Here is a 13,409-nt window from a genome sequence, read left to right on the forward strand (position 1 = left end):
GAGGTCACAACTCATTCAGCTTCCTCACCATTCATGTAACGATGAAGAAAGATGTGCAATCCATCCTTGTATACCTTTAATGATGGATTTGTTTGTTTGTGTGAAATAATTGAATAAATCTGCTATGAAATTATTTGAATAACTTCAGAAAGAATAATGAAAATATGAAAAAGTATCATACTTTAATTGAATTATTGCCTCATTTGAGTTAAAATATTTTAAATACAAATAAAATTATGAAGACTACCAAGTTGGGATTTCTTTGGAACAATTTTTAAGCTTTTCATTTTTAATATAGTGAAGCATTTCTTCTAAATGCACTTTGTTGTGCTTTGGGTCAAATATATTGAAAATAACTTTTCTGAAAAATATCACTGATTTATTCTTTACAGTAGAGGCTGCTCCATCATTTTCAGTAAGTGTAAAGAATTATCTTGTGTCTGTATAAGTATAACCTATTGTCAGCCACATTTGACTTATTGTTGATATGTATTATAGGTTGGCAAAAGATAACAGCTGTGTTCAACCTGGAAGCTGAAATTTTTACATCTAGTTTGTGCTTTTCTGTCACAATCACTTTTTGTACACCCCCCCATATGTAAGGTGCCTGAGGAGTTCAGGGTTAGGTGGTAGACAGTTCTTACCTTCAATGATCTTATAGTCTTGAGAACTTAGAAAATTAAAAAAGTTAAAAAAACAAGTTAATGAAAACTTAAAATTCACTCTGACATTATCATGCACTTAAACAAAATTCTTAAGTCATTCTTGTTCTTAAATATTTCCCAGGTTACGAGGACTCAGGGAGCTCTGTCTCATGTGACGCTGCATTGGGGCGTAGACTCTGACCTGGATGGGGATCTCGCCGTCACCTCTGGCAACATCACGTTTGAGATTGGGCAGAGGACTGCCTGCATCACTTTGGAGATATTACCAGATGAAGAGCCGGAGCTAGACAAGGCACTCACCGTGTCCATCCTCAGTGTCTCCCGCGGCTCTTTGGGAGTCCTTACTGACGCCACATTGACAATTTTGGCTAGTGATGATCCTCATGGGGTGTTCGTTTTCTCTAACCAAACTAGACCTATTAGTGTTGAAGAAGCAACCCACAACGTCACATTATCCATAATAAGGTTGAAAGGCCTCATGGGAGAAGTTGTAATCTCGTATGCAACAATAGATGATAGAGAAAAACCGCCTTATTTCCCACCTAATTTAGCTAGAGCAAGTCAAGGAGGAGACTACATATCAGCATCTGGATTGGCTCTTTTCAGAGCTAATCAGACTGAGGCAACAATAACTATTTCAATCCTGGACGATGATGAACCAGAACGGTCAGAATCTGTGTTCATTGAACTAGTCAATTCTACTTTAGTAGAGCGAGTACAGGATCGCCCAAGTAAGTATCTGTGAGCGTGGTGTTATTACTAGAGATAAGACTATGGTAATGAAAAGCTTAAAGTTTTATATAACAGAAAATTCTACAAGAAAGGCAAGGTCAAAGATAAGTAAAACTACCTTTAAACAGTTTTCTTATTTATGTTACGTGTGTGTGTGTGTGTGTGTGTGTGTGTGTGCGCGCACGCGTGTGCTCCTGACTGTGTGCATGTATACCACACGCGTTTAGATACCCAAGGAGGCCAGACTAGGGCAGTACATCCCCTGGAACTTGAGTTATAGGTGGTTGTGAGCTGTTCAGTGGAAGTGCTTGAAACTGAATTCAAGTCTTCAGCAAGAGCAACCCAAGTGCTCTTAACCATTGAGCTGTCTCTTTAACTCCAAGTGCTGTCTTTGAAGATATCCCTTGTTAAAGGTTTACTTTAAGACAACTGGAAATGGGGCATACACTTTCTCCTTAGAAATCATACTGTAAAAATGTAGTCATGTGCCCAAAGTACATTTTAAGAGCTTCTGAGTGATGATTGTGTAACTGACCCTAGTGTTGTTCTGTTGCTTCGTACTATTCTGCAATCAGACAGAAGAGCCCACGTGTAGTTCTTGAGGCAATGCTGTGGGCTTCTTTCACGTGAGTACACTTCTGACAGATTTCCTAATCAGCAAATGTGTGTAAGGTGAGGAGAAAGGGCTTTTCAACTTTAAGAACTGAGAATTTGTGGAATTACAAGGGATAGGATGTAAGGTTTCAAGACCTGATTGTTTTAATATACCTCCATATGAATTAAGAATTCTCACCAGTAAGTGTGCTCACCTTCCCTGGGTTAATATCGTACGATGGCAACAACAGTCTTACTCATTATAGGTGAGGGCTACAGGAGGAAATTTACAGATGCTAACATTAGATCTTCAGGTTAAAACTTTTTCACAAAACATCTCTGCTGTTTTTTTGAAACACTTTTTAAATTATATATTTAAATTAGAAACAAGCTTGCTTCCCATGTCAGGCCCAGCTCCCTCTCCCTCCCTCCACGCCTGCTCCCCCCAACCAGTCCCTCCAGGCTCCCCCAGTCCACCACCCAATCCCCACTCCATTCCCCAGGGAGGGTAAGGCCCTCCATGGGGGTTCTCTAGAGTCTGCCATTTCGTTCTGGGGAGGGTCCAGGCCCTCCCCCAAGTGTCCAGGCTGAGAGAGCATCCCTCATTGTGGGAGGGGCACCCAAAGTCCATTTGTATGCCAGGGATAAATACTGATCTACTGTCCACAGCCCCATAGATTGCCTAGGTCTTCTCACTGACACCCACGTTCAGGGGGTCTTGATCAGTCCTATGCTGACCTCTCAGCCATCTCTGCTGTTCTGTTAAGATAGATTTAGGATCAGTTATAACAGCAAAGAAGTTGAAATAGAAGTAAATAGTCTTATTAAATAAGAATTATAAAGCACATATTGTTTTTCAAGTAGTTTATAGTTTATTGAAATTGAAATAAAATCCAAAGGGGATGATTACATCTAACAGTGGCATGGAGTTGGTTGAAGTTGGATAACTTTGTTCCATTGTATATTGATGAGCTGTTGGACATAATCTCTGAAAACTCCATTTTCCTTATATAACTAGGAAAGAATAGAAAAGTCAGTTTTTCTTTATTCACAGTCTTATCTATATGAGGGGACTCTGTGTGGTAATACATGTAAAGAGTAACCCTGTGTCTGCTGCATTGTCAGCATTCAGTATCGGAGGCCACTATTAGAATGGCGTATGCGGAGAACTGTGGGCAGGGGAGAAGTAGTCAGCACATGCTTTATGGAATGATACAGAACAGCTGTCAATAAAGGCCAAAGAGTTCAAAGCTGAGAGGAATGGGGAGATGCTGACTCAGATTTTCACGACAAAAGCCAGCGTAAAGTCCGGCAAGTTTTCATTGAATGTAGTCATCACATTCTGAGAACGGGACGACTCAGAGCAGGGTGCCCACTTGTGGATAACTGCAGGCATTGCACACAGCTTGCTGAGCGTTTGGAGGAGAAAGTGAACCTGTATAGTATGTTTCTTGGCTATGGGTTGTGTCTCACAGGCACTAATATACGATCTTAGGTAATTTCATTAACTCCTGTGTGGCTCTCAGTCCTTATCTGTAGAAATGTGTGTATGTGTCTGTGTATATGCATGCATATATGCAATCCAAATATACCGATTACATATACAAATGTATCAAATAGATTGTGCTGGCTAGTTTTCTGTCAGTTTGACACAAGCCGTAGTCAACTGCGAGGAGGGAACCTCAACTGAGACAATGCCTCCAGAAGATCCAGCTGTAAGTCTCTCTCTCTCTCTCTCTCTCTCTCTCTCTCTCTCTCTCTCTGTCTGTCTAATTTTTTTTATCTTTTTTGCCATCTGTTTACTTTTAAATTTCATTTTACACTTCAACCACAGTTCTTTCTCCCACACCTCCTCCTGCCCCCTCTAGCCTCCTCCCACCCACAATTAGTAATTGATGTGGGAGAGTGCAGCCCATTGTGGCTGGTGCCATCCCTGGCTGGTGGTCCTGGGTTCTATAGGAAAGCAGACTGAGCCAGCCACGAGGAACAAGCATGTATGCAACATCCTCCATGGCCTCTGCATCGGCTCCCACTTCCAGTTCCTGCCCGGTTTCAGTTCCTGCTGTAGCTTCCCTCAAGGGACTGTCACTCAGGATGTGTAAAGCAAACAACCCTCCCCGGGTTGTTTTTGGTCATGGCATTTCATCTTAACAATAGTAATCCTACCTGAGGCATATATACAATTCAAATATGTCAGCCAATGGATAGAAAAAAAGGATGCACGCATGCACGCATTATTATTTGAATAAAGATTATTAATTGCGTGAAGAATGAAATTAATGTTTGTGACAAAATAGAACTGAAGGATGCTATTATAAGCAGACTAAGGCATGCACAGAAAGATGAATACTGCAATTCTTATGTGGAAGCTTCGAAAGTTTATTTCAAAGAAGAGATCAGCACAGTGATTACTAAGTGCTATGAAAAGCAAGAGAAGGGAGAGAAGAAAGTTGGAAAGCAGGTACCCAAATGCGTGCGGCATGATGGCGAGAAGTCCCAGTGTCCGTCAACCAGACAGGTGAAGGCTGTCTGTAGCTGGGTTAAGGCTCTGGGATCTAGTATTTTCCTGCTCAATTTTGTGTTGGAATTCTGTTTCAGCAATGCACAGCAGAGGCCTAAGTGTGATAGTATAGTCCTGTAGGGTTTAGAATCTGATTACTGTCATAAGATGATGACTAGTTACACTTGGATCATCAATGCCAACTACTTATTAAAATATTCTTATAGTCTAACTGCTCTTTTGATGTTTATTCCTAGAATATATGTTAAAAGACAGCAGAGATTTCCCATTAACCTTATTTTTGTATTTCTAGTGCCTAGGTTAAGGCTGACAGGTATTCTTATTTAAACTTTTAAAAACATAAACGGGAGGGAATGCGAATTCTGTAGAATCCTTGGTGACTGTTAGGTCTTGGAGATTTACTGCATTGCCTGTTATGTCTTCCAGTCCCGCATTCCCCCCGCCTTGGGCCTAAGGCAGAAACCGTGGCCCATGTCATCATTGTTGCCAACGACGATGCGTTTGGAAGGGTGCAGCTGTCAGCACCGATAGTTCGTGTGGCCGAAAACCACGTTGGACCCATTATCAACGTGACTCGGACGGGAGGAGCGTTTGCAGATGTCTCTGTCAAGTTTAAAGCTGTGCCAATAACTGCGGCAGCTGGTGAGAAACGGCATGGAAGGGACTGGTGTGTTTCAGAGCAGCAGGGGTCTGTGTGCCTCAAAGATGTGGTTAGAAGAAGAGAACACACGCACGCGCACACACGCACGCACACATGCACACGCACGCACACACGCACACGCACGCACACACGCACGCGCACACATGCACACACACGCACGCACACACGCACACACGCACGCACACACTTTTCCTTTCCTTTGGATTGAGTTTCATGTAGCCAAAGCCACCTCCAAACTCATGATGTTGCTGAACATGGCTTTGAACTTCGGTTCCTCATCTACAGTGTTTGCGTAATAGGCAAATGCTGCCAAGCTGGGCTTATGCACTTCTGGAAATCAAATCCCTGGGCTTGTGCGTGTTAGGCAAGCCCTCTACCAAGTGAGCAACACCCGCAGCTTCCAATACTTACGCTTTTCTGACCACAGCCATTCATCATTTATATATCCGTGACATTTCTGAGTTTGTGAAAATTGATTGTAAAAGTATATATACACTGAAAGGCTCTGATGAGCAAGAGGCCCGTAAACTAAGGAAGAACAAACTGAGACCCCATGACTCACTGTTTCTCAGTCATGCGCAGATGACTGCGGAGACAGACAGGAAGAAGGGGAAATAGCTTTGCCGGCTCTTCAGTTGACTTGTCTCTGGAGCCCATCGCCATACTCGTTTATTTATTTATGAGGACCATGGACAAGGCAGTGTTTAGAATTAATGATTTTGTGCATAAGGAAAGTGATTTCTTTGCTGAATGGGAAAAGTCAGGCCACTGCCTTTTATAATGGCGTCCCAGCTTACAGAAGGCGATTTGTCTGAGAGTGACCGCTAGAGCCTTTTCTTGTGCTCACTCACTTTAGCAGGCATGCAAATGAGTGAGATTGCATGCCTAATTCTAAGAAATAAATCATCTGGACATGATTATTGTGTGAAAAAGAGCACACCAGCTTCATCTAGTTCCCAAGGGTGTGTGTGTGTGTGTGTGTGTGTGTGTGCGCGCACTTGTTGTGGTGAGTGTCCCTTTGGAATGTGTGGCTGCCTTTAGGCAGACTCCTTTGTGACAGGATGAGTGCTGGAAGAAATTAGCCTGCAGGTGCTATAGGAGCGCCACTCCTTTCCCTGCTGACTTACCTGCTCTGTGGGGAAGTCTCGCCCTCCAGCTGTGTCAAGGAGCCTGCTCTGTGGGGAGGTCTCTGCAGCTGTGTCAGTGAGGCTGCTCTGTGGGGAGGTCTCTGCAGCTGTGTCAGTGAGGCTGCTCTGTGGGGAAGTCTCTCCAGCTGTGTCAGTGAGGCTGCTCTGTGGGGAGGTCTCTGCAGCTGTGTTGGTGAGGCTGCTTGCCTGTAGCATCTAGACAACTGCCGCTTGTCCTCCCACTGAGATTATGGTTCTAGTTCTGTTTTGTTCTGACACCAGTGTGCACATTTTTTTTTTTGATTTTTCGAGACAGGGTTTCTCTGTATTGTTTTGGAGGCTGTCGGTCCAGCCTGGCCTCGAACTCACAGAGATCCGCCTGCCTCTGCCTCCCGAGTGCTGGGATTAAAGGCGTGCGCCACCACCGCCTGGCGTGCACATCTTTTAAAAAGATTGAAATAGTCGTCGCTTTCTTTTTGTCTTGCTTTTTTATATGTTTTATACATGCATTACTGTAACGAGCATTCTTTCCGCCACTTTGGTCCCTGAGCTGTGTGAGTCCCAAATGAACACACAGGATGCTATATTAATTATGAAGCTGTTGGCCGTTTGCTATGGTTTCTTAATGGCCAGCTCTGACTTAATTATTAGCCCATAATTACCAATAATATATTTTTATAAGGCCTTACCTTACTGAGGACGCAGCCTCATACGTCCTCTCTTTCCGGGATCACATGGTGACTCCTACTTTTGACTACATTTCCCAGAATCCTCATTGACTCCTAGTCCCACCTATCTTGCCTCCCTATTGGCCAACTGTGCTTTATTTAATCAACCAATCATACAAACATATACACAGAAGGACTCCCCCATGACATTATGAATTTCTCAGAAAAATGTTATACTGAGGTGTGTGTAGATACGCGTCTTCATGAAAGTGAAGGAATGAACATGAAAACACGGGTAGATGTCTATGATCAAACTCATGCTTTTAGTTTGGAAAGTGGAACTTTCCTTTTTCAAGTGAATGTAGTTAACATCCTCCAAAAATCTCTCTGCAAGTGTGCCCTTGGAGTTTGACGCAGTATGTGGAATGCTTATTATGAAGTAAGCGTTGGCATTTATCTTCACAGGTGAAGGTATGTAGAATGCTTGTTCTGAAGTCAGCTTTCACATGGACCTTTCTGACTTTGCAGGTGAAGATTATAGTATAGCTTCATCAGATGTGGTCTTGTTGGAAGGGGAGATCAGCAAAGCCGTGCCAATATATATCATTAATGACATTTACCCTGAGCTGGAGGAATCGTTTCTTGTGCAGCTGCTGAATGAGACAACGGGAGGAGCCAGACTGGGGATGCTAACAGAGGCAGCCATTGTGATAGAGGCTTCTGATGACCCTTACGGACTGTTTGGTAACCAGACTAATTTGTTTATGTCTCTTACTCTGTAAGTCACTGATAATCACCTTCTTATTCTTTTTAAATTTAAGATTGATTTGAGCGAGGGGTGTGTGTGTGTGTGTGTGTGTGTGTGTGTGTGTATGTGTATGTGGTACTATTACTTTTTATACATAAGATTCCTAGCATAGGTTAGTGGTTACTTGAAAGTGAAAAGAAGTCAATCACCTTTTAGCATAGAGACAGTCATGATATGTTTGATTGATTTTGTGCCATATCTGGCTCCTAGATGTGTTCTGTAAATTCTTTTCCTGAGCTTTTGAAGACAATGTCTTTCTACCTGTGATGATCGGCCTTCCTGGAACTTGAGACTGTCCTTCTCAGCTTCCTTAGTGCTGGGATGATAAGCATGGGCCATGCCAGGCTTTTACTTTTATATAATGCTTTCAAATAATCAATTAACAAAATTTACACCGTATTTGGGATCCTTAGCTTTCTGTATATGTAGGAAAAATGGTAAAATTGAGCCCCTTCTCCTGTGTATCGCCAGGCAGGAAGCAAAATAGCAACCCCCTTTGTAGCCCAGGCTGGCCCTGCCATAGCTGCAGCACTCACTGGGTTTATTCTACTCATGTTGGCTGTAGACACCTCTGACCTGCTTTTCTCACAACGAGAGGTGACTAGGAAACACTGACAGTCCTGCCTACCTGGCATCACAGAACGCTACCTTAACTGCTTAGGGTGCTTAATGTGAGAATTCCCATTCTCAGGGGTCACGGCTTGGTCTTAGTTTGTCACAGTTCACTTTGTATCTAAAAGCAACTGTTCTGTCTGCCCTTCAGGTTTTCAGAATACTAAACTTATTGTAGAGGAACCTGAGTTTAACTCAGTGAGGGTAAGCCTGCCAATAATTCGAAATTCTGGGACACTCGGCAATGTTACTGTCCAATGGGTTGCCACCATTAATGGACAACTTGCTACTGGTGACCTGCGAGTTGTCTCAGGTAATGTGACCTTTGCCCCTGGGGAAACCATTCAAACCTTGTTGTTAGAGGTCCTGGCTGACGACGTTCCGGAGACTGAAGAGGTGAGAGGACTAACTAGTATAGAATAACACTGTAAATTGTGCCTTGTCTTATGTAGTGGCTAGACAGATAATTGATGCTGTGAGAAAGACAAGTGTGTGGTCTCTGTAGGGATTTCACAGAACGCTAGTCTAAGGGCGTTTCTTACAAAACCCAGAAGCAGGAACAGTATACGAATGCATGGTGCACAGGCCAGCTTTCAGCTTAAGATTGTTTTTGTGTGTGCCTTGTGTATTTTAGACAACCTTTGCTACGTGATTATGTGGATATGTGTATCATAATTATGCGATGTTTGCTTCATATCTGAGTGTGAGCCAGTTGCAGCTTTTTGATTTTCCACACAATCGCTCCTCCCATTCTTCTACTATTATAATGAGTTTGCTGGGTCCATTTTCCTGGTGTTTGTCACGATGAATATGCAATATGAGAAATGAGAATAATTATTGATCATTAACATATTATAATTTCATGAAATTCAAATATTACTAAAATCTAGACCTCATAATCCTTTTAAGGACAGCTCCATTTAATAGCATATGAAGCATATAACATTTATTTTATTGGCTAATTGTGCCATTATTCACTTTAAAAGTATTAGCCATGCATTGATACATGTAATATATTTTCTTTCATTCTTTTAAAACTTAGATGGCATCATGATTCTATAAAGTTTTGTTGATAATTACCATTTAAGATATGGTTGGGAAAACCCAGAACGGATTTACTTACCACCTAAAAGGATATGCAATATTTTCTAAATAAGAAAGTCATAGGTTATGAAAATCATGTTATTACAATGATAAGCAGGATTTAAAAACTGATTTCCATGACTATCTTTGTAAATACTAGGTGATTTGAACAGCTTGTATTTCTTCTGTATTATTGCACTCTTATTAGATGCTGATCTGTATTATTTTGTTATATGTGGTCTTTTGAGTGTAATTGGAGCAGTTTCTTTGGGGTCATTTTTAAAATGGTTTTATTTATTTATTTACTTATTATGTATACAGTATTCTACCTGAATGTATGCTTGCAGTCCAGAAGAGGACACCAGATCTCATTACAGATGGTTGTGAGCCACTATGTGGGTGCTGAGAATTGAAGTCAGTCCTCTGGAAGAGCAGTTAGTGCTCTTAACCTTTGAGTCATCTCTCCAGCCCTCTTTGGGGTCATTTATAACTCACTGTATTTTGTTCTGATATGGATGTATTTGATGTTTTCCTGTATTATTCACAGTTTGATTTCATACCTGGGACGCTGTTGAGGAAGTTTTCACTCTGTTTTTAGGTTATCCAAGTGCAACTAACTGGTGCCTCTGGTGAAGGTACAGTTGGGTTAGACCGAGTGACAAATATTGTTATTCCTGCCAACGATAATCCTTACGGTTCAGTAGCCTTTGTCCGGTCTGTTTATCGTGTGCAAGAGCCTCTGCAAAGAAGTTCCCGTGCTAACATAACCGTGAGGAGAAGGTACACATTGGGCCTTCTGCTTCTGTGGGAGTGTGGGTGGGGGAAGGAGCCCGCGGTAACGGAAGGATTTAGATTCATACTTTTCCATTGTAACATTCCACAGGTTATTATGTCAGTTGGACTGTGTGTACTGATAGACTTAATCATATTTATTAGAAGTACTAGTAGTTAATGAAATAAAGATGGATTTTGTGCCATTGTGCTTTTTAGCTACTAAAATCTATTGCTTTACTATGTAGTATGTTCAAATTAGAATCTGAAGACAGCTTGTTTTTAAACTCCTATATTGCAGGAAGGGTGGACTTTTAGGTCCTGTTTTTCTTGCTCCTTCAGAAATAGAACATGGAGGGTTGGTGGACCTGTAGCAAAATGGTTACACTTCTCTAAACAGTTTCATTTTGCTGTCATTGTTATTTTTTTCCAGTGGAGTCTAATAGTTAAAGTTTTGTAATTATGTCTGAAAATTCTGAAATGGCTACAACTTGCCCACCTTGAAAAAAATATATTCATTGGGTGATTAAAAGTAAGCATTATTTGATTGAAAACTGGTCCGCATAGCTGACACTAGAAAATAAAATGTTGAAAGACAAATAGTTTATGATTGTGTTAATACTTGTATTTAAAATCTCACCAAAAAAGCTTCTGCACGCTGTTCTCTGTGGGTAGTTCACAGACTAGTGCGTGCTTAATGTGCTTTCCTCTTGTCCCCCACGTGTCAGCGGAGGACGCTTTGGACACCTGCTGTTGTTGTACGGTACTGCTGATGTTGATGCGGTGGCTCTTGCAGTTGAGGAAGGTGAAGATGTGTTGTCCTACTATGAATCCCCAACTCAAGAGGTGCCTGACCCACTCTGGAGAGCGTGGGTGAATGCCTCTTCAGTGGAGGAGGCCCAGGACGCCTGTGCCACTCTGTGTCTCAAAGAACACGCTTGTTCAGGGTTTTCGGTTGTCAGCGCTACGGACGGCCCTCAGTGCTTTTGGATGACATCATTGGTCAGCCTCACTGCGAACAGCTCAGACTTCTGGACATACAGAAAGAACATGTCTAGGGTGGCCTCTCTTCTTAGTGACCAGGCAGTTGCTGGTAGTGACTATGAGCCTGTGACAAGGCAGTGGGCCCTGATGCTCGAAGGTGATGAGTTTGCAAATCTCACTGTTTCTATACTTCCTGATGATATTCCAGAGATGGACGAAAGTTTCCTAATTTCTCTCCTTGAAGTGCACCTCGTGAACATCACAGACAGTTTTAAAAACCAGCCAACCATTGGGCAGCCAAACACTTCTGCGGTGGTCATAGCTCTGAATGGCGATGCCTTTGGAGTGTTCATTATGTACAGCGTTAGTCCCAATGCCTCTGAAGACGGCTTATGTGTGGAAGTCCAGGAGCAGCCGCACAGCTCTGTGGAGCTGGTGATCCACAGGACAGGAGGCAGCTTGGGGCAGGTGATAGTGGAGTGGCGTGTTGTCGGCGGCACAGCTACCGAAGGCGCAGATTTTATAGGTGCTGGAGACATTCTTACTTTTGCGGAAGGTGAGTCGTGATATAAATGGATTTCAGTGTTTCTTGGTAAAGTCATCCGAGTCAACATTATGCTTATGTTCATAAATATTTTCATGAATATTATTCATGTAGAGATACAATGTGGAAACAATAGTGATTCAGTTTACAAATGATCATCCCGGCAGACACAGACTAACACGTTCTATATGTGTATGCTTTTAATTTTTTAAAGGAAATGTTTAGGAAATATGTAAATATTATCACTTTGTGCCTGTTGACCTTGGCTTTCATATGTCAGAGGCAGGCTCTAATTTTATAAGGAAAGTTACAGGAATGAGCTGTGTACCTACAACCAAGTGTTTTTAAGAAGCAATCCTACCTGAGAATATAACTTTCAAATGTACTAGATAAAGCACGATAGAACTCCAGTGAAAAGTTTTAAGTAAAAATAGTCTGAAGTATGACAGGTGTACTTATTTCAAAGTAGACCTTGTCATAGATTTATTCGCTACAGTATTCTTAAATTTGTATAAGAGTGCTGTGGAATTTTTCTTTTTTTTTTTAATTTTATTTTCCAGTTTAAATTTAGATAAGAATCAAGGTTGCTTCACAAGTCAGTTCCAGGTCCCTCTCCCATTCCCTCCCTTCCTCCCGTGCCCTCCCCCCGGCCCCCCGTTATCCCCTCATTTCTCCAGGGAGGGTGAGGCCCTCCATGGGGGTGTCCATAGTGTGTCATTTCATATAGGGCAGGGCCTAGACCCTTTCCCAAGAGTTCAGGGTGAGAGTGCACCTCACATTGTTCTATTGGAGTCCAAAGTCCGTGTGTATACTTGGGATGGGTACTGATCTGCTGCCCAAGGCTCAATAGATTCCCTAGGCCTCTTCACTGACACCCAGATTCAGGGGGTCTTGATCAGTCCCATGCTGGCTTCCCAGGCTAATGCCTGGGATTCAAGAGTTAACCTTTGTCTGGTTAGCTGTTTCTGGGGGTTAAACCAGCCCAGTCTTAATCCCTTTGATCATCAGTCCTCCCTCTCTGTTACTGGCTTTCTTGAGTTCAGCTCAGTACTTAACCAAGGGAGTCTGCCTCTTCTTCGATCAGCCACTAAATAAAGTTTCTGTTTCCCAGACTCTCTGGCCATAGGATTGTAGGCTGGCACTCCCCAGATCTATGTCTAAAATCCATATATGAGAGAGTACATGCCGTGTTTCTCTTTTTGTGACTGGGTTACCTCACTCAGGATGGTTTCTTCTAGTGTCATCCATTTGCCTGCGAATCTCATGATTCCATTATTTTTTTCTGCTGAATAGTACTCCATTGTGTAGATGTACCACATTTTCTCTATCCACTCTTCAGGTGAGGGACATCTAGGTTGCTTCCACGTTCTGGCAATTACAAATAAAGCTGCTATGAACATAGTGGAACAGACATCTTTGTTGTATGAATGGGCATCTTTTGGATATATGCCTAAGAGTGGAGTTGCTGGGTCTTGTGGTAGGTTTATTCCCATTTTTCTGAGGAATCTCCACACTGATTTCCAAAGTGGCTGAACCAGTTGGCACTCCCACCAGCAATGGAGGAGTGTCCCCCTTTCACCACATCCTCTCCAGCATAAATTGTCATTGGTGTTTTTGATTTTAGCCATTCTGACAGGGG

At 42.3% G+C, this 13,409-nt stretch overlaps 1 protein-coding gene across 1 annotated transcript in view; it reads left to right on the forward strand.

Annotated features, from left to right (window-relative positions):
• The window catches only part of Adgrv1 (adhesion G protein-coupled receptor V1), a 518,174-nt gene that overhangs the window by 62,380 nt on the left and 442,385 nt on the right, over nt 1–13,409 (forward strand). The window contains exons 27-32 of the mRNA XM_040729011.1: nt 787–1,396; nt 4,939–5,154; nt 7,497–7,712; nt 8,540–8,784; nt 10,070–10,251; nt 10,971–11,782. Of these exons, the coding sequence (XP_040584945.1) occupies nt 787–1,396; nt 4,939–5,154; nt 7,497–7,712; nt 8,540–8,784; nt 10,070–10,251; nt 10,971–11,782 (2,281 nt within the window). The remainder of the gene's footprint in view (nt 1–786; nt 1,397–4,938; nt 5,155–7,496; nt 7,713–8,539; nt 8,785–10,069; nt 10,252–10,970; nt 11,783–13,409) is intronic.

Source organism: Mesocricetus auratus, unplaced genomic scaffold (genome assembly GCF_017639785.1).
Source record: "Mesocricetus auratus isolate SY011 unplaced genomic scaffold, BCM_Maur_2.0 Super-Scaffold_100020, whole genome shotgun sequence".
Lineage (NCBI taxonomy): Eukaryota > Metazoa > Chordata > Mammalia > Rodentia > Cricetidae > Mesocricetus > Mesocricetus auratus.